The sequence below is a fragment of the Thamnophis sirtalis genome, unplaced genomic scaffold (assembly GCF_051295495.1).
Source record: "Thamnophis sirtalis isolate CommonGarterSnake01/CBP01778 unplaced genomic scaffold, rThaSir2_p1.2 scaffold_3, whole genome shotgun sequence".
In the NCBI taxonomy this organism is placed as follows: Eukaryota; Metazoa; Chordata; class Lepidosauria; order Squamata; family Natricidae; genus Thamnophis; species Thamnophis sirtalis.
In genome coordinates, this window is record NW_028261383.1 from 22,503,029 (window position 1) to 22,530,960 (window position 27,932).

At 43.0% G+C, this 27,932-nt stretch overlaps 3 protein-coding genes and 1 long non-coding RNA gene across 4 annotated transcripts; all 4 read right to left on the reverse strand.

Annotated features, from left to right (window-relative positions):
* Positions 1–213: 213 nt before the first annotated feature.
* LOC148047556 (uncharacterized) lies at positions 214–3,866 on the reverse strand. Its single transcript, XM_087711527.1, has 2 exons — positions 3,741–3,866; positions 214–2,616 (listed from the first exon to the last, which is right to left on the reverse strand). The coding sequence occupies exon 2, from the start codon at positions 2,113–2,115 to the stop codon at positions 727–729; it is 1,389 nt and encodes a 462-aa protein (XP_087567653.1). The 5' UTR covers positions 2,116–2,616; positions 3,741–3,866; the 3' UTR covers positions 214–726.
* Positions 3,867–13,841: 9,975 nt separating this feature from the next.
* Positions 13,842–15,375, reverse strand: LOC148047557 (uncharacterized). Its single transcript, XM_087708080.1, has 2 exons — positions 15,269–15,375; positions 13,842–15,123 (listed from the first exon to the last, which is right to left on the reverse strand). The coding sequence occupies exons 1-2, from the start codon at positions 15,373–15,375 to the stop codon at positions 14,079–14,081; spliced, it is 1,152 nt and encodes a 383-aa protein (XP_087564206.1). The 3' UTR covers positions 13,842–14,078.
* Positions 15,376–15,722: 347 nt separating this feature from the next.
* Positions 15,723–21,163, reverse strand: LOC148047558 (uncharacterized). The gene is made up of 2 exons (XR_015695843.1): positions 21,084–21,163; positions 15,723–15,858 (listed from the first exon to the last, which is right to left on the reverse strand). It is a non-coding gene; the product is annotated as an uncharacterized LOC148047558 (long non-coding RNA).
* Positions 21,164–22,977: 1,814 nt separating this feature from the next.
* LOC148047559 (uncharacterized) lies at positions 22,978–25,846 on the reverse strand. The gene has a single exon (XM_087708372.1). It carries the CDS (start codon positions 25,176–25,178, stop codon positions 24,012–24,014), a length of 1,167 nt encoding a protein of 388 aa, XP_087564498.1. The 5' UTR covers positions 25,179–25,846; the 3' UTR covers positions 22,978–24,011.
* Positions 25,847–27,932: the final 2,086 nt, after the last annotated feature.

The window sequence follows — 27,932 nt, forward strand, 5'->3', positions numbered from 1 at the left end:
AAGATCCAGTATCCTCCAAATAATACCCCCATCCATTCTCAGCCTTCCAAGTACCAGCTGATGGGGAGGAAATGGGAATTTTGCAGTGACCTTCCCCTGGAGTGGGATGGGAATGGAGATTTTACAGTATCCTTCCCCTGCCATGCCCACCAAGCCACGCCCATAGAACCGGTATTGAAAAAAATTGAATCCCACCACTGTGCTACAAATAATGTTCCTCTCTTTATTTGAAGGCACTTTTAAAAAGAATTAAGGAGCCCTGGTGTAGAATTGAAAGAACAGGAATTGTCTCTCATCTGTTGGGAAGAGCTTTTCATTACCTTGTCCCAATGTTTACAGAAATGCTGAGAGTTCCTTTTTCTTTTTCAAAGCTATTTATCATTCTTACACAGTACTGTTTTACAAATGAAACATTACTGTACAATCTGCTTTCTCCTTTATGTGAGGAGCCATAATCTCTAACTAGTCTGAGTGCTCCTATCCTGAAGAGATGCTACCTGGGGAATTCTCAGACTGAAAAACTCAAGGACACACAGGGAGAGTGAGGCCGGGACTCTGCACATGGCATTTCTATCATCTATCATGATAAAAATGCAAAGAACACTCCCAGAAAGGTTTTTTTTTACCATGACATATTTGCCTACAAAAAATCAGGCAAATGCTTTGTAGTCAAATTAAATACTCAATTTCTCAGCTGAACTTACAATGGGACATTAGAAATGAAATTCAAGCCTTCTCTACACTGATTACTTTGGCCCTCAGATGAATTTTCTTGTGTGCGATAAGGGTGGACTGTTTCCTGAAGTAACGTCCACACTTGAGGCACTTAAATGGTTTTTCCCCTATGTGTATAAGCACATGATTTATAAGATTAGACCTAGAACTGAAATCTTTCCCACAGTCTGGACACTCATATGGTTTCTCTCCTGTGTGAGTCCTCTGGTGTCTCACCAGGCTGGAACGCTGACTGAATTTTTTCTCACAATCAGGACATTCAAAAGGTTTCACTCCTGTATGAGTCCTTTGGTGTGTAATGAGGTGGGAACTCTGACTGAAACTTTTTCCACAATCAGAACATTCAAATGGTTTCTCTCCTGTGTGAGTCCTCTGGTGTTTCAAGAGCCTAGAATTCTTACTAAAACTTTTCCCACAATCAGGACATTCAAATGGTTTCTCTCCTGTGTGAATCCTCTGGTGTGTTACCAGGCTGGAATTGTGGCTGAAACCTTTAACACAATCAGGACATTCAAAAGGTTTCTCTCCTGTGTGAGTTCTCTGGTGTGTTACCAGGCTGGAATTGTCGCTGAAACCTTTACCACAATCAGGACATTCAAAGGGTTTCTCTCCTGTGTGAATCCTCTGGTGTGTTACCAGGCTGGAATTGTGGCTGAAACCTTTACCACAATCAGGACATTCAAAAGGTTTCTCTCCTGTGTGAGTCCTCTGGTGTGTTACCAGACTGGAATTGGTGCTGAAGCCTTTATCACAATCAGGACATTCAAAGGATTTCTCTCCTGTGTGAATCCTCTGGTGTTTCACAAGGTGGGAATTCTGGCTGAAACCTTTCCCACAATCAGGAAATTCAAAGGGTTTCTCTCCTATGTGAATCCTCTGGTGTCTGACGAGGAAGGAATTTTTAATGAAACTTTTCCCACAATCAGGACATTGAAAGGGTTTCTGTCCTGTGTGAGTCCTTTTGTGTTTCACAAAGGAAGCATTTCTAATGAAACCTTTACCACAATCAGGACATTCAAACGGTTTTTCTCCTGTGTGAGTCCTATGGTGTATCACCAGACTGGAATTGTGGCTGAAACATTTTTCACAATCAGGACATTGAAAAGGTTTTTCTCCTGTGTGAGTCCTCTGATGTCTCACGAGGTGGGAATTTCTACTGAAACATTTTCCACAATCAGGACATCCAAATGGTTTTTCTCCTGTGTGTGTCCTCTGGTGGCTAATAAGGTGGCAATTTTTAGTGAAACCTTTCCCACAGATAGGGCATTCAAAGGGTTTCTCCCCTGTGTAACTCATTTGTTGCCTAACGAGGTGGGAAATTCCCATGAAACTTTCACACAATCTGGACATTCCTACATGATGAGTCCTGTGATGCATCATCCCATTGCCATGCTCACTAAAGTATTTACCACATTGGGAGAACTTTTATGGTTTTTCTCCTGTGTGGGTCCTTCCATATAGCCCAAGGGAGCGGTTTTGCCCAAAGGTTTTGCCAAATTCATCATATCTGTGTTCGTATGGCTTTTCTCCAGAATGGATCCTCTCAGGTGTAATCAACTGTGATTTCCAAGTTGTATCTTTCCCACAATAAGCACATCTATGGAACTTTTCCTCCCCACTAACTTCCAGATATTTCTCTCTTTTACTGAATAAAAATATTCTCCCTTGATACATCAAGTGATGTATCCTTGAGTTCCATATGATCTACATATTCCAGTTTGACATCTTTCTTAATTTTCTCTCTTTTGTCTGTCAGCTGCTGGAGAATTGTGTGAGTTTCTGAAGGAAATGGAAAACATTTTGATGCCTTGCTTGATTTTCTTTCCTTTTCAACTTTGTTTGTTATTTTCAGTTGTCCGAAGTGCTCTTATTGCCATATGTCTACAAGATTCAAAGAAAAGTTTAATTTTAATTGTGCATAAAATGGTTGCAGAAGATGTGAAAAAAGCAATATCTATATATTACAATGAAATAGCAAGCATGCCACAATTAGTAACCTTTTACATTAATTATGACTCATTTGACACATGGAAGACTACTGAGATCCAAGTTAAAATATCCATTCTCTTGTTGACTTGGGTCAATCAAAAATTCTTAGTATTGCAAAGAGTTCGTATCGAATATACTTGAAAGTGCTGGGGATAGATTATATAATTGTAGATATATGCATATAGAAAGAAATAGAAATACACACACATGTAACTGTATGTATGTGCAAAATCGATGTTTTTCGTGCCTGAAAGAGTGTCCTAAAATGGTTACAGTCAAACATTCTGAGCTAATTTTAAAGATGGGGCTTTAATTGATGAAATGATGCCTAAGGCCTCTGCAAAATTTAAAGCACCCATTTTGCTCACGGAAGTCCACAGTTCCAAATAAGGGCAGAAAATACTGTTCACAACCACTCTGGTGACATCCCAAGCCTGCTGGCCCCTTGGCAGAACACAAATACCGGTAAGTCTGAGTGTGGAGGCAGAGGCAGGGGGGAAGATAGGCGATATGGACATGCTGTGCAGCTACCTGACTCATGGGAGGCTTGCCTGGTGGCACTAGCAGCAGGCAGGGGCATGGGGGAGGCAGGAGATCCTGACACCCCATGCGAGGGCCTAGTCAGCATGGCCACAAGCAAGCAAGAGATGGTGGGAAAAGTGGGCGGCGTATTGGTATTGCCTCTGCCTCCTTGTTTGGTCGCCTATGGGGTGTGTGGGAATGGAGCAAATCGCAGTGGGCTGCACGCTTCAGGTTTTTTTTGCAAAGCAGTATTGCTCTATGCATAGTTGGTTCCCTCTCTCTTTCTTTCCCTCCCACCCACCCTCCCTCCCCCTCTCCCTCCTCAGCACTTCCTTAATTGGCTGGGTCTGGCTTGTTTTTCTGGAAGGCTGTTAGGATTCTCTCTATTCCCCCTCTTCCTTCCCACTTCCTTAGGAACAGAAAGTCACTGATGTAATCTGGAAGGGAAAAATTGTGTTGAGTTATTGAAAAGTGCAGGCAGTTGTCATTCACACCTCTTTCTGCTTCCTTGGATCTTCAATTGGGGTTTTCCTCTGGAGCAGAAGCAGAGAGCCTCTTCAAGTGAAGGGTTCTCTGTGTCTTCTGAGTTTCACCCTGGAGCAAAAGAAAGCCTAATTTAGTGAAAGCTTTCTTGTGTGTCATCCTGGTGTCATTCCCCCTCCCAGGTAGGAAAATGTTTGGGGACCACTGGGATAGATAGCATCACCATCAGATGGTTTTGCAATTGGCTGGCAAACCACATTCAATGGTTAGTCCTTAATGGAACTACATCTATCCGGAGGGAAGTAAGCAACAGGGTACCCCAAGGCTCTATCTTAGGCTCACTATTCAATATTTTCATAAATAATTTAGATGAGAGAACAGAGGGGAACTCATGAAATTTGGGGACAACACTAAGCTGGAAGGAATAGCCAACACCCCAGAAGACAAGCTCGACATATAGAAAAATCTTGATATATTTGAACATTGGGCCTTATCTAAAAAATGAAATTCGATGGAGAGAAAAAATAGGTTTTATTCTTAACCAGGAAAAAGCAAATGTCAAGGTACAGAATAGGCGGAACATGGCTCAATAGTAGTAAGTGTGAGAAGGATCTTTGTTACATATTTTGTTATATGTTATGACTATATCACAAATATAATACAAGTTATGAATATAGAGGACCTGTAATACAACCAAAGTTAGCTGTTTTATGAGCTCACTGGGAAACTCACATTGCTGGACTGTGTGTATTACTGTGTGTACTACTGATAAGGAAAGATTGTGAGTGCGGTGTGAATGATTTATTGTTGGTGATACCAGGACAACATTAATGGGCTTAAGGAGTGTAGTGGATTGCACTTTTCATGGAGTCTTGGAGCAAAGCGTTAGGATGTAAAGTTCCTAACGTGGCTGGGGCAAAATGTACCCTTACACGTGGATTCTGAGTAAACAAGTTGGCTGTAAAGGGAAGACTGTAATGAACCCAGACCCTGAAGTTCAAGAGACTCTTCTTGGAGCAGGGGAGGCCTGACTCAGCTCCCAGCCCACTTGAATTCAGCCTGATCACCTGTGTTGAGAGTGTATGTGAGTATTGTGTGAATGAATAGCCTAGTTGGGCAGCGATACTTACAGCAATTTGAGTAGTCGTGTTGGGCACAGTTATTTGAATAGACTTTTTAGACATACTAATCTGAATAGCCTTGTTGGGCATAATTTACTGTACTAGGATAACTTTGAAATTAGACAAGTATATGTACAAATATAAAGGACTAATTAAGTTTCATTGCATGCTTGCCTTGCTTTTTGTTATAATAACACAAGAATAAAAGTAGTATTAAAAACTGCACTTTGAGTGGTTTGGACTCAATTTTATAACATCTTTGTCTTAGTGGACAAAGTGGACTCTAGCGGACAATCACTTAAATCTGAGGCAACAGTGTGATGCAGTGGCCAAAAAAGCCAACACAATCCTAGGCGGCATAAACAGTGGGATAGAATCAAGACCACGTGAAGTGTTAGCAACAATTTATAATCCTTTGGTAAGACCATACTTGGAATGCTGCATCCAGTCTTGGTCACCACAATATAAAAAAAAGGTGTTGAGACTATAAAGAGCACAGAGAAGAGCAGTAAGGATTATTAGAGGGCTGGAGGCTAAAACATATAAAGAAGAGTTGCAGGAATTGGCTATGTCTAGTCTAGTGAAAGGAAGGACTAGGGGTGACATGATAGCAGTGTTCCAATACTTGAGGGACGGCCACAAGGAAGAGGGGTTCAACTTAGCACCGGAAGGCAAGGCAAGAAGGAATTGATGGAAACTAGTCAAGGAGAGAAGCAACGTACAAAGAAAAATTTCCTAACAGTGAGGACAGTTAACCAGTGGGACAGTTTCCCTTTAGAAGTTGTGGGTGGTTCCATCACTGCAGGCTTTTAAACAGAGATGAGACAGCCGTTTATCTGAAATGATATTAAGATTCTTTCCAGCTCTATTAGTTTGTTACAAACCTTCAGTGATGGAGCATCCACAGCCTCTGGAGGGAAGCCATTCCCAAAGCATCAAAAGAGACTTTTTAAATCTTCCCACCAACAGAAAATTGAAGCCACCAGTATTAAGGTGTGCAGCACCAGTGGGCTTAAATTTGGGGAGGGAAGGAACCTGCAGCAGCTGATATGCTTCAGCCCAGTTGCTTCTCTGCTTCCACATCATGGAGGGAAACCAAACAGCCCACTTGCTTCCGGAGTCTCCTATGACTTGACTCAACTCACCTTCCAGCTATTGTTTCAATCTTGGGAAAAGAACAAAAGCCACTTGGCACACACCCTTCCGCTCTTGAGATATGCAGAAGAGGAAGGAGGAAGTTTCTCGGCCTTTCTCCCATCTTTTCTAGCAATGCAGTACTCGATGGTTTTAACTCTTTTAGGTTCAACCACAGATGCTGCCTACTGCATTGCCCGTTTTCTAGACAAAGATGTTGCCTATTTATTCAATCAGAATAGAGCTGGAAGGGACCTTGGAGATCTTCTAGTCCAACCTCCTGCTCAACCCTATACAGCCCTATAAGAAAAATAGATTTTCTTAAAAACCTATTTTAAGAAAGCCTATTTGATCGCCATCTCCAGCTAGGGGGAAGAAAAACGTATTTGTCTCATCCCTACCTAAGGCATTTGCAAGATATTTTCACTGATGACATGCTATCAAGTAGTTTTTGACGTTAAGCAACCCACCTTTGCAACTGAACCAAGTGAAATAATGAAATGTGATGCAACGTGTGGATGTTAACTATACGCCAAGCCCTAAATGTTCATGAGGTTTTTACAGAATTACACAATCCGCTTTCTTAGGAGTGACTCTCAGTGCAGATCAAAACCTTTCTACATCCCAAATCTTTATGATTGATTTCCTGTGGCTGCCTAGGATTTATCACATAGCAGCCCTATCAGGTCAGATGCTCCAAGGGAGCCAACTTCAATCCTGCTGGCCAGAGCTGCATCCAAGAGCTAGACGTGGAAAAAAAAGCCCCACAGGACAGCAGAGGCAGATCTGTCCCATATTGTTCTCCAGAAAACAGTGTCCATAAAACCACAAGGAGTCAAAGCTAACCAAAGCAGACTTTTTATTTCTCTCAACAACCAGAAAATGTCAGGCACTGCTTTTAAAGCATGCAGCACCAGTGGAATAGAATTTATTTTATTTATAAAATAAGCAGCAGCCAATATATTTCAGCCTAGCCCTAGACCCATGATGGCAAACCTGTGGCATGTGTATCACAGGTGGCACATGGAGCCCTCTCTCCGGGCACGCGAGCCGTCACCCCAGCTCAGCCCCACTGCACATGCTCTCCTGCCATATAGGTGATTTTCGGGTCCCTGCCGCGCATGCAGGAAATCCACACACGTGGGGGGGGGGGAGAGGTTGTGTGTGCATGCGCAGGGGAGGGTTGTGTGGTGCCCACCTCCCTATTTTGGGCTCAACAGGCCTCCCTGCAGCCTCCTGGGAACAAAAACCGGCTGCACACCACCACCACCCCCAGTTCTGGTTCTAAGAGGCTTCTGTTTCAAGTAGTTTAATTAAAATGCAGTTAAAACACTATACAAGCCATCGAGAATATAAATATATACATACAACAGGAACAGGAAGTGCTTCATAGGAGCAGATAGAGATAATCCCAGAGAGGCAGGAAATGCATCACAAAACAATGTAGACTAGATGAATGCTAAAGAAGAATAAAGCTGCATGCAAAGCAGACATAACACCTGTGACAGGCCTGCTAGGCCCAAAACAGGGCATTGGGTGGTTGCGTGCACATGCGTGGGGGTCTTATGCGCAGGGTGCGGGGCACACGGGGGCATTGCATTATGGGTGTGGGCACGGCCGCCCACATATGCTTTTGGCACCCCACTAACCCCTAAAAAAGGTTAGCCATCACTGGCCTAGATGCTTCTGTGCTTCTATACCATGGAGAAAATCAAACAGCCAGAAGAGGAAGTTCCGCTGTCCTGTTTTCTTCTACATCCCCTTTAGCAATTCCATACAACACTGTTTTCTATTTTGACAAAACAGGAAGAAGTTATTCGAAAAATAATGGAGTGTGCTGAAATGAGTAAACTGACATTTGAAATTAGAGCACAAGACGACGAGCAATTTTATAAGATATGGGATTTGTTTTACCAGTGGCTGGGGGGACGACGACTTGGAAATGAAAAATGTTTTACTTATGTTTTAACTGAAGGAGCTAAATGATAATACAATTATGCTGTGAAATAAATTAACGATACAATGAAAAACTGATACATATATGAATTGAATACTTTAAAACTTTTTGTTTTAAAATGGATAAGGATAACAATGATTTTATGTATACTTGATAGAGGATGGGTGATATAATGTATAACCCTAAGAATATATTACAAAGATATCTTGTTGATAAATAATTTTTATAAGGAAGTAATTAAAAATTGGTATATATATATATATATATATATATATATATATATATATATATATATATATATATATATATATATATATATATATATATATATATATATATATGTAGTAACTATTTAGAATACCTTCTTGAAAAATGAAGGAATAACATCTCTGTTTGAATGTATGATGTACAAGGACAATAATGACATAAGCATACTCGATAGTTGATTGGTGGAATTATGCATAATTGAAAACAGTGATATACAAATATAAATGGTTGGTAAATCTTTCATATTGGGATCTGTGATTATATAAAGGTATACTGTTATTAAATAGACAATCAAGAATGTAAGGGAATTAGGTTTATTGAAAAAATAATAATACTAATTTAATTGAATATATATTGTACAATGAAAGTGAGGTATTTAGTTATACTAGATGAAAAATCTGTGATTGCAAATGCTATTTGAGAATATGGATGCAAAAACACTAGTAACCAAACGACATGCTGTATGTAATGGATGAGATCTTTTTTTTAATATTGTTTTTTTATGTTTAAAAATAAAAACATAGATTGGAAAAAAAAAGATAGAAAAATGTGAATTAGACAGCATTACCACCAGATGGATTCGTAACTGGCTGACTATTCGCACTCAACGTGTAGTGTCCTCAATGGAATCTACATGAAGGGAAGTATACAATGGAGTACCCCAAGGCTCTGTTTTGGGCCCAGTACTCTTCAACATCTTCATCAATGATTTGGATGAGGGAATAAATGGGGAACTCATCAAATTTGCAAACGACACCAAGCTAGCAGGAATAGCCAACACTCCAGAAGATAGGCTAAAGATACAGAAGGATCTTGACAAACTTGAACATTGGGCACTATCTAATAAAATGAAATTCAATGGTGAAAAAAGTAGGGTTCTACATTTAGGCAAAAGAAACAAAATATACAGGTATAGTATATGTGTAGTTCGCTCAATAATAGTAACTTAGAAGGATATTGGCGTCCCGGATGGTGGAGGACCTGGATAGCTTGGGAAATGGAGAAACAATGCGAGGCGTTGCCCTGTCAGATCCAGCGCACATGCGCGTGCTGGCAAGCTGATTTTTGCCTTGATTTTTGGCTGTTTTCTGCCCTCCGAAGTCTTCCCTGAAGCAAAAAACAGCCCAACACCCAAACTGGAAGTTTGGGAACAAACTTCCGGCTTGAGCATTGGGCTGTTTTTTGCCCTCTGGAGGCTTCACGGAAATCTCCTGAAGCCTCCAGAGGGAGAAAAATGGCCCAACAAGCAACCAGGAAGTTCGTTCCTGAACTTCTGGTGGGCCCCATTGGGCCATTTTTCACCCTACCCAGGCTTCAGGGAAACACTTGAAGCCTGGAGAGGGTGAAAAATGGCCCAACACGCAAATGGGAAGTTCAGGAACGGACTTCCAGGTAGCCCGTTGAGCTGTTTTTCTCCCTCCGAAGGGCAAAAACCACCCAATGTGCAACCCGGAAGTTCAGGGACTGACTTCCGGTTTGCACGTTGGGTGGGTTTTTGACTTCAGGGAAGCTTCTGGTGGGTGAAAAATGGCTGAATATCAAAGCTGAAAATCAGCTTTCCAGCATGTGCATGCGTGCGGGAGCTGACAGGGCAACACCTTGCGTGCCCTCAGCAGTGGTTTTGTGTTCCATCTGTGGCACGTGTGCCATAGCCATCACGGCTCGAAGGCTCTTGTCAAGGCAATGAGCTCAGCCTTTTGGGCTGAGGTTCCAGCAGGAAGGGTTGCCGTTTCCAATGCTTGGTGAAGATGATAGGTCTCAAAGTTGCTGGAACCTCAGAGTCATACTGTAGAAGGCTGCAGTACGGGGGTCAAACAAATTACTATGTTTCCGCAAGTATTGCATCGGCAAATGTAACACTTTACCAATATTCATTGGGGACATGAGTGCATATTCACACAAAATTTCATTGAAATCTGTGATGGTCGAGCAGGGACTCCCAGACCACTTGACATGGAATGACCCACGGATATTGCAGGTACACTATATTGCCAAAAGTATTCGCTCACCCAACCAAATAATCAGAATCAGGTGTTCCAATCACTTCTATGGCCACAGGTGTATAAAATCAAGTACCTAGGCATCCAGACTATTATTACAAACATTTGTAGACTCCTTTCAGTCTGGATTCAGGCCTGGCTACAGCACGGAAACTGCTTTGGTCGCACTGACCGATGATCTCTGGAGAGACAGGGACGGGGGCCATGCCTCCGTCCTAGTGCTCCTTGACCTCTCAGCGGCCTTCGATACCATTGACCATGGTATCCTTCTGCGACGGTTGCGAGAGGTGGGGGTGGGAGGCACTGTTCTTTGGTGGTTCTCCTCCTACCTCCTACCAGACAGGTCGCAGCCGGTGTTGGAGGGCAGAGGTCGACCCCTAGGCCCCTTAAGTATGGGGTGCCACAGGGCTCGGTCCTGTGCCCCCTCCTGTTTAACATCTACATGAAGCCACTGGGTGAGATCATTCGGCGGCACGGGATAAAATATCACCAGTATGCGGACGATACACAGTTGTATCTGTCCGCCCCGTGCCAACTCAGTGAAGCGCTTGATGTGATGTGTCACTGCCTGGAGGCTGTCAGGGTCTGGATGGGGGTAAACAAACGCGCTCAATCCTGACAAGACCGAGTGGCTTGTGTTTTTCCCTCCCAATAATTGGCCATGTATTCCAACTCTCAGGCTGGGGGGTGAAATAATACGCCCCTGAGACAGGGTTCGCAATTTGGGAGTCCTCCTGGATCCACAGCTGACTTTAGATCACCATTTGTCGGCTGTGACCAGGGGGGCATTTGCCCAGGTCTGCCTGGTGCACCAATTGCATCCCTACCTGAACCGGGAGGCTCTCACAACAGTCACTCATGCCCTTGTGACCTCAAGACTGGACTACTGCAACGCGCTCTACATGGGGCAGCCCTTGAAGAGTGTTCGGAGACTTCAGCTTGTCCAGAATGCAGCCGCACGAGCGATTGTGGGTGCGCCTCGGTACACCCACGTTACACCTATCTTCCGCAAGCTGCACTGGCTGCCTATTGGTCTCCAGATACACTTCAAGGTGCTAGTTGTCACTTATAAAGCCCTACATGGTATCGGACCTGGGTACTTGAGAGACCGCCTCCTGCCGATTACCTCCCAGAGACCCATTAGATCCCAGACTAGGCCTCCTCCGAATTCCATCTGCCGGCCAATGCCGGCTGTCAACTACCTGGAGGAGGGCCTTCTCTGTGGCTGCTCCGGCCCTCTGGAACGATCTCCCCGTGGCGATTCGGACCCTCACCACCCTTCAGGCTTTCCGTATAGCCGTTAAGACCTGGCTGTTCCAGCAGGCCTGGGGATGCTGAGTTCCATCCCCACTCAAACAGGTGTGCTTGTTGAGACCTTTTAAATTGATTCTGTATTGTTGTTTGTTTTTGTTCTTTCCTTTTGTATTGTTTCCCTTCCCTTCTGGTTTTGTTAGCCGCCCTGAGTCCCTCGGGAATAGGGCGGCATACAAGTTGAATAAAACCAAACCAAACCAAACCAATTTGTGAAAGAATGGATCGCTCTCAGGAGCTCAGTGAATTCCAGCATGGAACTCTGATAGGATGATACCTGTGCAACAAATCCAGTCATGAAATTTCCTCGCTCCTAAATATTCCATAGTCAACTGTCAGCTGTATAAAATCAAGAGCATAGGCATGCAGACTGTTATTATAAACATTTGTGAAAGAATGGGTCTTGCCAGTATACCCACTGATTTTGCTTGTCAGAGGATTCCTGGGAAGGTCACAAATGGGATCATGAGTGTGTTGCAACCATCATATCAGGGGTGGGTTCCATGGAAGACTACCAATATGCAAGTTCAAATATCCATTCTATCATGAAATTCTCTTGTTGAGTTGGGTCAATCACAAATTCTTACCTGCAAATATATATATATATATGTGGAAAATCCATGAACAATCACCTAAAATGGTTACAATCAAACCTTCAGAGTTAATTTTAGATATGGGGGGGGGGGGAGAGGAGGCTTTAACTGATGAAATGTTGCCTAATGGCTCTGCAAAATTTGACACACCAGTTAAACAAATCATTGGGTTGTTAAAGGCAACTTCACATTTGTGTGACCTGCAATTTCCTGCCAGTATACCCACTGATTTTGCTTGTCAGAGGATGCCTGGGAAGGTCACAAATGGGATCATGAGTGTGTTGCAACCATCATATCAGGGGTGGGTTCCAGCTGCTGCTAATGTCGATTTGCTCAGGGATGTGCTACATGCGCAAACTTTTTCAAGCACCAAACTGGTAATAATGCCAGCAGGAACCGACCCCTGGTATGGTGGATCCAAGTGCGAATGCCAAGAATCTTGACAGCAGTGTGGGTTGTAAGAATGACAACAAAAGCACCTTTCCAAGTCAGTCCAGGATTTCATGAGTCCCCAGCTCCAGGAAAGAAAGAGTGGAGTGGATGAGAGCTGGCTTATTGCCTTCCGTTGCCCTCCTCTGCTCTGTCCATCTGGGATGGGCCCCATCCCTTCTTCCTCCTCACTCAGCTAAGGCCCTGAAAACAGCTGCCTCTCCAGTTGGAGGCGGACAGAAGATCCCAGCTCTGCATCTGCCTCTGATTCTGCCTCCACATCAGAGCCTTCCAAAGGCTCTGAAACTGGCCCAGGCTACCCCTCCACCTCTTCCTGATTGCGCTGTTAGCTCTGGTTGGCTCTTTATATCTGGAAGGAAAGGTATAAGAAATGGGAAATTTTGTGTGTAATAACTTAGCAACAAAAGGTTTTCGAATATAAAATTTCATTCTCCTACTGCTTTCTAAGAACGTGAAAGCGTTTGGAAATGACAGCAACTCAGCCACAAAGTGGTAGGCCACATAAACCAGTCCAACATCAGTGTGTGACCTCACAAATGCGCTTCTGGAAGAATGGTCAAAATTTCTCATAAACACACTCCTGAACCTTGTGGACAGCCTTCCCAGAAGAGTTGAAGCTGTTATAGCTGCAAAGGGTGGACCGACGTCATATTGAACCCTATGGATTAGGAATGGGATGTCACTTACAATAAGTTCATATGCGAGTAAAGGCAGGTGAGCAGCTACCATTTTGGTCCCCGAGGCATGTGTGGCAAAATGGCAATCACTTCCACAAGTCCTCCACATGACCCAGGGATGAACCCCAAGCAGTGGGAATAGAAAGTGACTGCTGTTTCCAGGACACAATCATGTGGCCCAGGGATGTGTGACCTGCCCTCCTTTCCTAACATGAGAATCAAAGATCTTTAAAGGTAAGGAGGAGGATGTGAGTCCTGGTGGTACGAGAGTCACGCTTAAGGACTCCAGGGACCCAGTGGAAATGAGAAAAAGCTTGTGGGGACCCTGTGAGAGAGGGAAAGGCCAGTTGGGGGGGGGGTTGCCAAGGGTTAAGGCAGGGGACGCCTTTGGAAGGCAAGCCTGGGCCTGCTCTATGCCCTCAACACTAAGGTAGCCAATGTTCCACTTATGATCTGCATGTTTGTTTAACAGCTTCATCAGGGAGAGGTGGGTGTAGTTAAGCCAGGTAACTTCACTTAACCATTGCAACGTGCAACCAGACTTTTATCTTGAGGACTATTTCTTTGTTGGTAAGGCTCAAAAGCTGGAGGACACATCAAGGTAGAAGTTGAAATAATAGACGTGGGAATTCTTTCATCGATATACAAAAAACACCACCCAAAAGCCTTTTTTGAAGCATTCCACCATTTCTGCAAAAGGAAATATCCAGAAACTGCTGCTGATAAACAGAAACAGGTAATTAGCTGTTTTTTCCATTTTTCTTTTCTATCCACCTACACGTTTAATCTTGAGACATACTGTATTTGAGTACAAAACAATCAGGCCAGAATTAAAATAGTTAATTTTGCAATGGGGGAATCCCATTTGTATGGGTACTCTGGTGTTTCGTCAGGCTGGAATACTGACTGAAACTTTTTTCACAATCAGGACATTCAAAGGATTTCTCCCCCATGTGAGTCCTTTGGTGTTTTACCAGGCTGGATTTCTGATTAAAACTTTCCCCACAAACTGTACATTCGAAGGGTTTATTTCCTGTGTGAGTCCTCTGGTGTCTCATGAGGTGTGAATTTGTAATGAAACTTTTCCCACAATCTGGACATTCAAAGGGTTTCTCTCCTGTGTGAGTCCTCAGGTGTATCACAAGGTTGGAATTCTGACAAAAACTTTTCCCACAATAAGAACATCTAAAGGGTTTCTCTCCTGTGTGTATTCTCTGGTGTATCACTAGGTTGGAACTCTGACTGAAACTTTTCTCACAATTAGGACATTGATACGGTTTCTCTCCTGTGTGAATTCTCTGGTGGTTCACCAAGCTGAAATTCTCACTGAAACTTTTCCCACAAATAGGACATTCAAAGGGTTTCTCTCCTGTGTGAGTCCTTTGGTGTATCACCAGGCTGGAATTACGACTGAAACCTTTCCCACAATCAGGACATTCAAAAGGTTTTTCTCCTGTGTGAGTCCTGTGGTGTTTCACCAGGTCAGAAGTACAATTGAAACATTTCCCACAGTCTGGACACTGATAAGGTTTCTCTCCTGTGTGAGTCCTCTGGTGTATGACCAGGCTGAAAGAGTGACTGAATTTCTTCTCACAAATAGGACATTCAAATGGTTTTTCTCCTGTGTGAGTCCTCTGATGTTTTACCAGGCTGGAATTAAGACTGAAACTTTTCCCACAGTCAGGACATTTGAAGGGTTTTTCTCCTGTGTGAGACATCTGGCGTATCACCAGGTCAGAATTACAATTGAAACTGTTCCCACAGTCAGGACATTCAAAGCATTTCTCTCCTGTGTGAGTCCTCCAGTGTTTCACCAGGTTGCAATTCTGACTGAAACTTTCTACAATCAGAACATTCAAAGGGTTTCTCTCCTGTTTGAGCCCTCTGGTGTCTCAGAAGATGGCAATTTCTAATGAAACTTTTCCCACAGTCAGGACATTCAAAAGATTTCTCCCCTGTGTGAGTCCTCTGGTATATCACCAATTTGCCATGCTCACTAAAGTATTTACCTCATTTTGAGCAGTTGTACGTCTTATCTCCTGTGTGGAGCCCCCCATAAACCACAACAGGTTTTAACCAAAGGTTTGTCATAGAGTGTTTGTATGGTTTTTCTCCTTTGTGGATCCTCTCATGCATAATCAGCTGTGATTTGCAATCTTTCTCTTTCTCACAAAAGGCATGTCTATGAAGCTTTTCTACAACTGAAATTCCTGAGGAGGTCAAAAATATGGATGGTCCGCTGTTTACTGAAGCTTTGATTCAAGCCGTTTTTTCCCCTCCCAGAGCGTGGTCTGCATCACTGTCTGCTCTATATGGGTTTCCAAGAGACCTCTTCCTCCACACTGACTTCCAGAGTTATATATCCCTCTTTTTCTGAATGAAACATAATCTCCCTTGACTTTTTATATAGTATATCCTTATCATTCCACATAATCTACTTTTTCCAGGTCAGAATCTTTTTGACTTTCCTTCTTTTGTCTCAGCTGCTGGGGAAGGAGAACTGTGTGGTTTTCTGAAGGAAATGGAAAATAGTTTGATTGCTGGATCTGTTTGCTTTCCTTTTCAAAGTTGCTTGTTATTCTCAGTTGTCCAGAGTGCTCTCATTGCCATTCTCTTTGTCTATAAGATTCAAAGAAAAGTGTAATGTTACTTGTTTATAAAATGATTGCAGAAGATATAAGAAAAATAAAAAAGTATACATTACAACAAAAAGGGTGTTGGTATTACCTGATACGCCTCTTCTCATAGTGGGGGAGGAGTATCCAGGACGAGTTGACCTCATCCTCTCATTGATTGGACTGAGTCAGATAAGCCCTTGGTATACACCCCTGGTCCACCAGGCACTGCCCAGTTATTGGCGAAGAACTCTATCCGACTCGTTGTGCTATCCACTCCAGACCTTTATTATGGTTTCAAACTTTTTATTGAGTTATAACTTTAACATATTAGTGCAACAATCCTTCATAACACATGTTACATTACCATGTCAGGGAGGGTCTGGATACTCCTCCCCCACTATGAGAAGAGGAGTATTAGGTAAGTACCAACACCCTTTCTCCATAGTTAGGGGAGGAGTATCCAGGATGGGATGTACCAAAGCCTACATGTCCCTAGGGAGGGGTATACATTTGAGTTTATGCCCAAACTGATGCCTGGTGAGACCTCTCCCCCGCCTTATGAACAGCCTGCAACACCCTACGTCCAAATGAGGCTTCCGCAGAAGCAAAGAACTCCAAATTGTATTGCCTCACGAATGGTGAGGGGGAAGACCCCGTGGCTGCCCTACAGATCTCAGATAGTGAGGCCTGCATGGCCCAGGCTGCCAAAGTGGCCACACTGATGTGTAGAACACGCTGTGATCATTTTCAGTGTTTGCAGACCCTGTGCCTCATAGGCAGAAGCCATACAGGTTCTTAACCGCCTGCCTGTTGTGGTGGAGGTCACCTTGTTCCCCAGGGACCCAAGTGGAAGGAAACAAATGGGACTTCCGACTTCCTGTTCGGCCTGGTTCTTCTGAGGTAAATCTTCAGAGCCCTCCTTGCGTCCAAGGTGTGCCACTTCCTCTCAAATAGGTGAGAAGGGTCCAGGCAGAAATTGGCAATATCAGTTCCTGCGAGTGATGGAAACAAGAGTACACCTTGGATATGAAGGAGGGGTCCAACCTTAGAACTACCCTGTCCTGGTGGAACACGCAGAGATCTTCCCTGGTAGACAGAGCCTGCCGTTCGGATATCCTCCTCCTCCCATTCCGGGGTGTTTTAAACAGCCACGGCTCACCGCTCAACCTTTGCTGGGAGCGGCAGAGCGCTCCGGCGCCGCTGGAACCCCCGCGGCAGGGCTTGCCTTTGGAAGGCTTGTGCCCTGTGTCTCCTGCTTGCATGGCAAATTTCTTTTCTGAGTGATGCTTGTCTCACTCAGAGGCCTGGGCAGCATACCACCCCGGGGCTGCTTTTGGCAATCCCTTGCAGCTCAGGGAGCTTCCAGCTCGCATGCGGCTGCTGCGGTAGGAAGACAATTGAATTTTTTCCCTTTCTTCAAATATCTTCAAATTTATCGGATCCAGGATGGCAAACCGTCCAGTTGAGGGACTGAGTCGATAACTGGGCGGTGCCTGGTGGGCCATGGGCGTATACCAAGAGCTTATCTGACTCAGTCCAATCAACGAGAAGATGAGGTCAACCCATCCTGCATACTCCTCCCCTCACTATGGAGAAAAAGAAAACATGCCACAATGCTAGAATAACCTCTTACATTAATTAATTATGAAATTCTCATTGATTTGGGTCAAACTTTTAGCAGTACAAAGGATTATCATCAAATATATCTGGAACTCCTGGGGATAAATCATATAATTTCAGACATATGCATACAGAGATAAATACAGATACAACCACACTTGAATAAATGAAGAAAATCTATGTCGGACCAAATGTCCCAAAATGGTTACAGTCAAACCTTCTGAGCTAACTTGAGGCATGTGGCGGCTTTAACTGATAAAATGATGCCTAAAGTCTCTGCAAGATTTGAGGTACCAGTTTTCCTTGTGGAAATCCTCGGCTCCAAATAAGGCCAGAAAACAGTGTCCACAGGCACTCTGGTGACATCCCAGTTCAAACAGTCCTCACTTACCAGCCACAATTGGAACTGGTATGTGAGTGATTAAACAGCCCAATCATTAAGCATGGTGTCACATGACAGTGCCAACTTACATCTGCTCCTCTATAGTTGTTAAAGCTAATTAATCTGGGTTGTTAAAGGCAATTTTGTATGACCATGACTTAATTTCCTGCCAGTATACCAGTGGTGGGATTCAAGATCTTTTACTAACAGTTCTGTGGGCATGGCTTGGTGGGTGTGGCTTGGTGGGTGCGCCAGGGGAAGGTTACTGTAAAATCTCCATCCCCACCTCACTCCAGGGAAGAATACTGTAAAATCTCCATTCTCTCCCACTCCAGAGGAAGGTTACTGCAAAATCTCCATTTCCTCCTGATCAACTGGGACTGGGGAGAGAATAGATGAGGGTGGGGCAAGTCAGAGGTGGTATTTACTGGTTCACCAAACTACTCAAATTTTCGACTACCAGTTCTCCAGAACTGGTCAGAACCTGCTGAATACCACCTCTGCAATATACCCACTGATTTTGCTTGCCAGAAGCTAGTTGGGAAGGTTACAAATTGGAAATATGAGTGTGGGATGCAGCAACCATCATAAATGTGCACCATTTGGCAGAACACAATTTGGTGCAATTCTTTTTCTTAAATCTTCATAATCACAGGAACTGCTGATGTGTGGTCACAACAATTGCTATGATGACCACAAATTTATGTGGCTACGTGTAAGTTTTCTTTTCCACTGCCATTGCAACTTTGAAGGTTCAGGGAACCAATGGTAAACGAGGACTACTTATGCAACTGTACATCCCAAAGGCCTGCAATAGCTATTTTGCATGTCAGAAACTAGCTGGGAAGGCTACAAAAGGCTGTAGGATGCTGAAACCACCATATATTTACACCAGTGTGTAGTACCCAAATTGGTGCATCTCCTTTTTCTGCACCTTCACACCCACATGTACTGCTGAATGGTGGTCAATGAACAAATGCTACAATAATCACAAATTAGTGGATCAGGTGTAAACCTTCTTTTATGGGGCCATAGTAACTTTGAAGGCTCAGGGAAGAAGTGGTAAGTGAGGACAGTGTATACAACGGAACATTTCCAAATGGTTCTCAGTAGCTTTTTTTTTTTAAAAAGTGCTGGGGTGAGAACACATAAACCTGGCTAATACACAGATGGGGCACCAATAGGAAATACGCCAGAACCCGGAAGAGCAACAAGCGACAGCTCGCGTGCCCAGATAGATGTGGCTGTGTGCCATTTCCGGCACACATGGCATAGGTTCGCCATCATGGCCCTATACCATTCCGGACAAATAGCTGTCCAATCTTGTCTTAGAGGTTGCTGATGAATCTATCTGACAATATTGTCATCCAAAAGCTAGAGGAGAGAACTAGCAGGTCTCCTATAATTATCTAAATTTTTACTAGCAGTGATGAATTGATAGAGGGGGGGGGGGTCAAAACATCAGGAACATTGGGGAAAAGTGACCATGTCATATTGGAATTCAATACAATGTGGACGCAAGCAATAGAGCAAAATTAAACAAGCATCTTAGACTTTAAAAGAACTGGTGTCAACAAACTTAGAGATAGCTTGGGAAGGATTTTAAAATCTTAAAGAGGAAACTCAAGATGCTTGAGAAACTCTGAAAAATATAGTTACAAAAGCCCAGTCCAACAATATTACTAAAAAATAAAAATAGAAAATGCAAAAGAAACGAGGATGGTTGCATAAAAAACTCTCCGATAAACTGAAAGAGGGACACATAACTAAGGCAGCATACCAGCATATAGCCTGAATCTTCAAAGGTGAAATCAGGAAAGCTCACACTCACAATGAACTAAGACTTGCAACAAAACTGAAAGAAAATAGCAAAACTTTTTTTCAATAGATAAGTAACAAACAAAAAGTCAAGGAAACTGTTTGTCCACTAATGAGAGAAGATGTCAAGGAAATAACAGGCAGTAGAGACAAAGCAGACCACGCAAAAAGAAAAATTAACTCAGTATACTAAAAACAGATCCCACAAAGACATACTAGGAATGAAAGATTAAAATAGGCAAGAAGATGGTAAGAGAACACCTGTCCACTCTAAAATAGCTCTAACTACCAGAACCAGATTGATTACATCCCAGAGTTCGGGGGACCTGGCAGACATGATCTCAGAACCATTGAATCACATCTTTCAAAGATCTTTGAGACCAAAAAACTACCAGTGGACTGGAAAAGAGCTGATGTAGTTCCCATATTCAAAAAAGGGGGGGAAATGGATCCACAAAACTACAGACCAATCAGCCTGACATCAATACTGGGAAGTTTGTGGAAAAGGTAATCAAACAACAGATTTGTAAATACCTAGAAATAATATGGAGATGGAGTACCCCAAGTTGGAATACTCCAAGTTTCTGTTTTAGTCCTAGTACTTTTCAGCTTAGATGAGGGAATCCTAGGCTGTATTAACAGAGGGATAGAATCAAGATCACATGAAGTACTAATTCCATTTTATAAATAGTAAAGACCCCACTTAGAATACTGCATCCATATTTGGTCACCATGTTATAAAAAATGTTGAGACTCTGGAAAAAGGAGCTGGAAGCCAAAACATATAAAGAAAGGTTTTAAGAATTGGCTATGTGTAGTCTAGTGAAAAGAAGAACTAGGGGTGACATAATAGCAGTGTTCAAATATTTGAGGATTTGCCAAAAAGAAGAGAAGGCCAACTTAGTTTCCAAAATACAAGAAGGCAAGACAATTGAGCAATGACTGGAATGTAATCAAGGAGAGAAGCAACCTAGAACTAAGGAGAAACTTCCTAACAGCAAGAACAATTAACTAGCCTCCAGAAGTTGTGGGGGCTCCATCACTGAAGCTTTTAAGAAAAGACTGGATAACCAATTGTCTGAAATGTTACTGGGTCTCCTGCTTGAGAAAGGGGTTGGAATAGACAACCTCCAAGCACCCTTCCAAGTTCCAACCCTGTTAAAAACCTCCAACGACGGAGCAACCACAACGTCTGGAGGAAAGCCATTCCCAAAGAATCAACCTAGTCTTTAAAGATACTTCTCACCAGGAGAAAATTGCAGCCAGCGTGGAGCACTCATGGGCTTAAATTTGGGGAGGGCAGCAGCTGAGATGCTTCAGCCCAGTTGCTTCTGTTTCCAGGCAGTGGAGGAAACCAAACAGCCCGACTTGCTCCCGTACTCTCCTCCCCCCTGCCCTCCTCTCACCTTCCAGCTGCTGCTTCGATCCCTGGAAGAACCGCTCTGAACATCACCTTCCACCCATTAGTCATCCGGAAGAGGAAGATCTTTTACCCTTCGCTTCTCAGATCCTTTCTAGAAATATAGTACTCTACGGTTTTAACTCCTTAAACTCAACCACAGGGACCCCGTATTGTATTATGGGGTTTTCAGGCACAGACGTTGCCTTGACTTCTGAGCCAAGTGAAACATGATGCCTCTTAGCTTACGGAGATTAGCTCCGCATTGAGTTCTAAAAGTTCAATTACAGAATAAGCTTTCCTAGGGGTGATTCTCAGCGGGCATCAATACCTCTCTACGTCTCAAATCTTTATGACTGATTTAATGCGGCTCCTAAAGATTTAGGACATTGCAGCTTCAGGACAGATGCTCTCAGGGGAGGCAGCTTGTTACAATATTTAAATTAATTGCTGTGACGGGTTAGAAAATGAGTAAGAATACGCAGTTATAACTAATTGGCTGCTGCATGAGGCGATCTAAGATGAGATTGGCTGCTGTGAGTGTAAAGGGGAGTTTCCTTGTTTCCCGCCATTTTTCCCTCTGTGTGTGTTATCTGTAATTTACCTCATGATGTTCCTGCTGTGTTGATTTACCTGATGATGCTCCTCCTATCTAGTTTGCTGTAACTCGGTTATGAAATTCCCTGCCCCCAAGAGCCAGAAGTAAAGTTTTTCTGAGGTAAAAGTTTCTTCATGAACCTGAGGGAGGTTGAGGATGATTGGCTTGTAAAGGCAGCACAATGCTATGTGTTATAGAAATGCAAGGGGAATTTTCTGTAGTTCCTCTAAAAAGAGATGAAGCATAAAGGGAAGGAAGCATAAAGATGTTAGTAATAAGTCTTGAGTTAATGAACAAGTGTCAGTTAACTGTGACTTAGGCAACTGGGAGGCTTTTAGAAGAACAGAAAAGACTAGAGATTACAATAATGATTTGCAACTCAGTCAGAAAAGAACTCCATTCCAGAGAGATAACAAGGTGGGAGAGAAAGTCTATAGTCTACTGAGATTTAGGCTCTGCAAGAATGCAGATAGAAAGATAATATCTTTTATCTAGATGTGTTTAGAAGCAAGGATGATGTTTTCAGACACTGTTCAATGTTCTTATTGATAGGATGAAACTGCACATCATTAGCAGCTGTGCACAAACAAGACATTCACAAATGTTTATAGCACAGCACCTCCCTAGCCTTGAGAAGCTAAGTAGGTCAAGATTCACTCTTCAAGCTTTGCTCAGTTGCAAAAATAGGTTTTGGGGAGTTATCCTGCATTCCCACTTCCCTGCAGTTTCCTTGGTTTTTGGAAGTGGATTCCCACTTTCCTAGTCCTGAGAGGACTGGACAGGTCAAGAACTCCACGATGGCTTTGTGCCTCAAGCAGGACCAGAATTCAATATCTCTCAGGCTCTAGCCTGGTGACTACCAGACTGGGCCTTCTTTTCCCCCACAAAATCTATCCATTCAGCCGTTCTTGCTACTCCAGCCCCAAATTCAAGGCTGCAGCTTTCAAGATCCAGTACCCTCCAAATAACATACTTTATACCTTTACATCTGAGCTTCAAACTTTGATTCTGAGAAAATGGACTGTTCCTCTGACTGGGAACTTGCAGCTTTTGACCTCACCCTGTAGACCATCTCCTCTGACTCAGGTTGACTTTATTTAATTTTGCTTTATATTTTTATATATCCCTGTAAGAGATCCAGAGTTTTGGGATCATTGCAAGAGCTTCCAACTCCTAATCATAAGAAGATGAGACATGATAAAGATTTGCACTAAAATACCACACCAAGGAAAGAAAAAAAGAAAAATGATTAAATATAATTGTACTATTTTAAAGTTTAAAATATTTGCACATTAAATACAAAGTCACTTGGAGCTTAAGACTCAAGCCAAGAGTTTCTTGGATTACCTTGATTCGTCCAGGTTGTTGGGTGTCCTACAAAGGGATCAGATGCAATGTGACCTACTAAAAAAAATGCAACCTGTCTTTTTGAATGGTGTTTTGAAATATACAATCTTGGAATTCTTTGTTGTCTTCTAATCCCAGCAAAATCAGGATCATTTGTTTGCATAGCTAAAATATCACTTCCGATGCTACAACAGAGGTGGTATTCAGCAGGTACTGACCAGTTCTGGAGAACCGGTAGTGGAAATTTTGAATTCGGGGAACTGGTAAATAGCACTTCTAACTGACTCTACCCCCATCCATTCTCAGCCTTCCGAGTACCAGCTGATCGGGAGGAAATGGGAATTTTGCAGTGACCTTCCCCTGGAGTGGGATGGGAATGGAGATTTTACAGTATCCTTCGCTTGCCATGCCCACCAAGCCACGCCCATAGAACCGGTAGGGGAAAAAATTGAATCCCATCACTGTGCTACAAATAATGTTCCTCTTTTTATTTGAAGGGACTTTTGAAAAGAATTAAGGAGCCCTGGGGTAGAATTGAAAGAACAGGAATCATCTCTCATCTGTTGGGAAGAGCTTTTCATTACCTTGTCCCAATGTTTACAGAAATGCTGAGAGTTCCTTTTTCTTTTTCAAAGCTATTTATCATTCTTACACAGTACTGTTTTACAAATGAAACATTACTGTACAATCTGCTTTCTCCTTTATGTGAGGAGCCATAATCTCTAACTAGTCTGAGTGCTCCTATCCTGAAGAGATGCTACCTGGGGAATTCTCAGACTGAAAAACTCAAGGACACACAGGGAGAGTGAGGTCGGGACTCTACACATGGCATTTCTATCATGTATCATGATAAAAATGCAAAGAACACTCCCAGAAAGGTTTTTTTTTACCATGACATATTTGCCTACAAAAAATCAGGCAAATGCTTTGTAGTCAAATTAAATACTCAATTTCTCAGCTGAACTTACAATGGGACATTAGAAATGAAATTCAAGCCTTCTCTACACTCATCACTTTGGCCCTCACATGGATTTTCTTGTGTGCGATAAGGGTGGACTGTTTCCTGAAGTAACGTCCACACTTGAGGCACTTAAATGGTTTTTCCCCTATGTGTATAAGCACATGATTTATAAGATTAGATCTACGACTGAAATCTTTCCCACAGTCTGGACACTCATATGGTTTCTCTCCTGTGTGAGTCCTCTGGTGTCTCATCAGGCTGGAACGCTGACTGAATTTTTTCCCACAGTCAGGACATTCAAAGGGTTTCTTTCCTGTGTGCATCCACTGGTGTGTCACCAGGTTAGAATTTTCACTGAAACTTTTCCCACAATCAGGACATTCAAAGGGTTTCTCTCCTGTGTGAGTCCTCTGGTGTCTCATGAGGTGGGAATTTTCACTGAAACATTTACCACAATCAGGACATTCAAAGGGTTTCTCTCCTGTGTGAGTCCTCTGGTGTGTCATCAGGCTGGATTTGTGACTGAAACATTTCCCACAGTCAGGACATTCAAAAGGTTTCTCTCCTGTGTGAGTCCTCTGGTGTGTTACCAGGCTGGAATTGTTGCTGAAACTTTTACCACAATCAGGACAATCAAAGGGTTTCTCTCCTGTGTGAGTCCGCTGGTGTATTATCAGGCTGGAATTGTTGCTGAAACCTTTCCCACAATCAGGACATTCAAAGGGTTTCTCTCCTGTGTGAGTCCTCTGGTGTCTCACGAGGTGGGAATTTTCACTGAAACCTTTCCCACAATCAGGACATTCAAAGGGTTTCTCTCCTGTGTGAGTCCTCTGGTGTCTCACCAGGCTGGAACGCTGACTGAATTTTTTCCCACAATCAGGACATTCAAAAGGTTTCACTCCTGTGTGAGTCCTTTGGTGTATAATGAGGTGGGAACTCTGACTGAAACTTTTTCCACAATCGGGACATTCAAAGGGTTTCTCTCCTGTGTGAGTCCTCTGGTGTGTTACCAGGCTGGAATTGGTGCTGAAACCTTTATCACAATCAGGACATTCGAAGGATTTCTCTCCTGTGTGAATCCTCTGGTGTTTCACAAGGTGGGAATTCTGGCTGAAACCTTTCCCACAGATAGGGCATTCAAAGGGTTTTTCCCCTGTGTAACTCATTTGTTGCCTAACGAGGTAGGAAATTCCCATGAAACTTCACACAATCTGGACATTCCTACATGATGAGTCCTCATCATCCCATTGCCATGCTCACTAAAGTATTTACCACATTGGGAGAACTTTTATGGTTTTTCTCCTGTGTGGGTCCTTCCATATAGCTCAAGGGAGGGGTTTTGCCCAAAGCTTTTGCCAAATTCATCATATCTGTATTCGTACGGCTTTTCTCCAGAATGGATCCTCTCAGGTATAATCAACTGTGATTTCCAAGTTGTATCTTTCCCATAATAAGCACATCTATGGAACCTTTCCACTATTGATATTTCTGTGGAAATCAAAAGTATTTATGTTTAGTGGTGCTTTGATTCAAGCCATTTAATTCCTCCCAGAGTGAGGTCTCATCATTGTCCGCTATAAATGGTTTTCCAAATGATGTTTTCCTCCCCACTAACTTCCAGATATTTCTCTCTTTTACTGAATAAAAATATTCTCCCTTGATACATCAAGTGATATATCCTTGAGTTCCATATGATCTACATATTCCAGTTTGACATCTTTCTTAAATTTCTCTCTTTTGTCTGTCAGCTGCTGGAGAATTGTATGGGTTTCTGAAGGAAATGGAAAACATTTTGATGCCTTGCTTGATTTTCTTTTCTTTTCAACTTTCTTTGTTATTTTCAGTTGTCCGAAGTGCTCTTATTGCCATATGTCTACAAGATTCAAAGAAAAGTTTAACTTTAATTGTGCATAAAATGGTTGCAGAAGATGTGAAAAAAGCAAAATCTATATATTACAATGAAATAGCAAGCATGCCACAATTAGTAACCTTTTACATTATGACTCATTTGACACATGGAAGACTACTGAGATCCAAGTTAAAATATCCATTCTCTTGTTGACTTGGGTCAATCAAAAATTCTTAGTATTGCAAAGAGTTCGTATCGAATATACTTGAAAGTGCTGGGGATAGATTATATAATTGTAGATATATGCATATAGAAAGAAATAGAAATACACACACATGTAACTGTATGTATGTGCAAAATCGATGTTTTTCGTGCCTGAAAGAGTGTCCTAAAATGGTTACAGTCAAACATTCTGAGCTAATTTTAAAGATGGGGCTTTAATTGATGAAATGATGCCTAAGACCTCTGCAAAATTTAAAGTACCCATTTTGCTCACGGAAGTCCACAGTTCCAAATAAGGGCAGAAAATACTGTTCACAACCACTCTGGTGACATCCCAAAGCCTGCTGGCCCCTTGGCAGAACACAAATACCGGTAAGTCTGAGTGTGGTGGCAGAGGCAGGGGGGGAAGATAGGCGATCTGGACATGCTGCGCAGCTACCTGACTCACGGGAGGCTTGCCTGGTGGCACTAGCAGCAGGCAGAGGCATGGGGGAGGCAGGAGATCCTGACACCCCATGCGAGTGCCTGGTCAGCATGGCCACAAGCAAGCAAGAGATGGTGGGAAAAGTGGGCGGCGTATTGGTATTGCCTCTGCCTCTGTCTGTTCTGCTGTGCACTTTTCGCCCAGAGGGAGACGAAGCTTTGTGTGCTTGCAAAGTGGACGGTTTGAAATGGAGCTAATCATTTCATTTTAAACTCTCCACTTTGCAAAGACACGAAGCTTTGAGTCTCTATCATTTCTCCATCCGGGTGAAAAGTGTTTGGTCGCCTATGGGGTGTGTGGGAATGGAGCAAATTGCTGTGGGCTGCACGCTTCAGGTTTTTTTGCAAAGCTGTATCGCTCTATGCAGAGTTGGCTCTCTCTCTCTCTCTCTCTCTCTCTCTCTCTCTCTCTCTCTCTCTCTCTCTCTCTCTCTCTCTCTCTCTCTCTCCCTCCCTCCCTCCCTCCCCCTCCCTCTCCTCAGCACTTCCTTAATCGGCTGGGTCTGGCTACTTTTTCTGGAAGGCTGTTAGGATTATCTCTATTCCCCCTCTTCCTTCCCACTTCCTTAGGAACAGAAAGTCACTGATGCAATCTGGAAGGGAAAAATTGTGTTGAGCTATTGAAAAGTGCAGGCAGTTATCATTCACACCTTTTCTTGGATCTTCAATTGGGGTTTTTCTCTGGAACAGAAGCAGAGAGCCTCTTCAAGTGAAGGGTTCTCTGTGTCTTCTGAGTTTCACCCTGGAGCAAAAGAAAGCCTAATTTAGTGAAGGCTTTCCTGTGTGTCATCTTGGTATCATTCCCCCTCCCAGGTGGGAAAATGTTTGGGGACCACTGGGATAGCATCACCATCAGATGGTTTTGCAATTGGCTGGCAAACCGCATTCAATGGTTAGTCCTTAATGGAACTACATATATCCAGTGGGAAGTAAGCAACAGGGTACCCCAAGGCTCTATCTTAGGCTCACTATTCAATATTTTCATAATAGCAATAGCAGTTAGACTTATATGCTGCTTCATAGGGCTTTCAGCATATTGCCCCCAACAACAATCCGGGTCCTCATTTTACCCACCTCGGAAGGATGGAAGGCTGAGTCAACCCTGAGCTGGTGAGATTTGAACAGCCGAACTGCAGTCAGCTGAAGTAGCCTGCAGTGCTGCATTTAACCACTGCGCCACCTTGGCTCTAAATAATTTACATGAGAGAACAGAGGGGAACTCATGAAATTTGGGGACAACACTAAGCTGGAAGGAATAGCCAACACCCCAGAAGACAAGCTCGACATATAGAAGAATCTTGATATATTTGAACACTGGGCCCTATCTAAAAAAATGAAATTCGATGGAGAGAAAAAATAGGTTTTATTCTTAACCAAGAAAAAGCAAATGTCAAGA

Coding starts and splice junctions, on each gene's coding strand:
- LOC148047556 (XM_087711527.1), bottom strand. CDS start 2,115: ATGATGCATCACAGGACTCATCATGTAGGAATGTCCAGATTGTGTGAA.
- LOC148047557 (XM_087708080.1), bottom strand. CDS start 15,375: ATGCATGAGAGGATCCACAAAGGAGAAAAACCATACAAACACTCTATG. Junction 15,124..15,268: donor CTCCACACAGGAGATAAGAC/GTACAACTGCTC, acceptor CTGAGACACCAG/AGGGCTCAAACAGGAGAGAA.
- LOC148047559 (XM_087708372.1), bottom strand. CDS start 25,178: ATGGGAATTTCCTACCTCGTTAGGCAACAAATGAGTTACACAGGGGAA.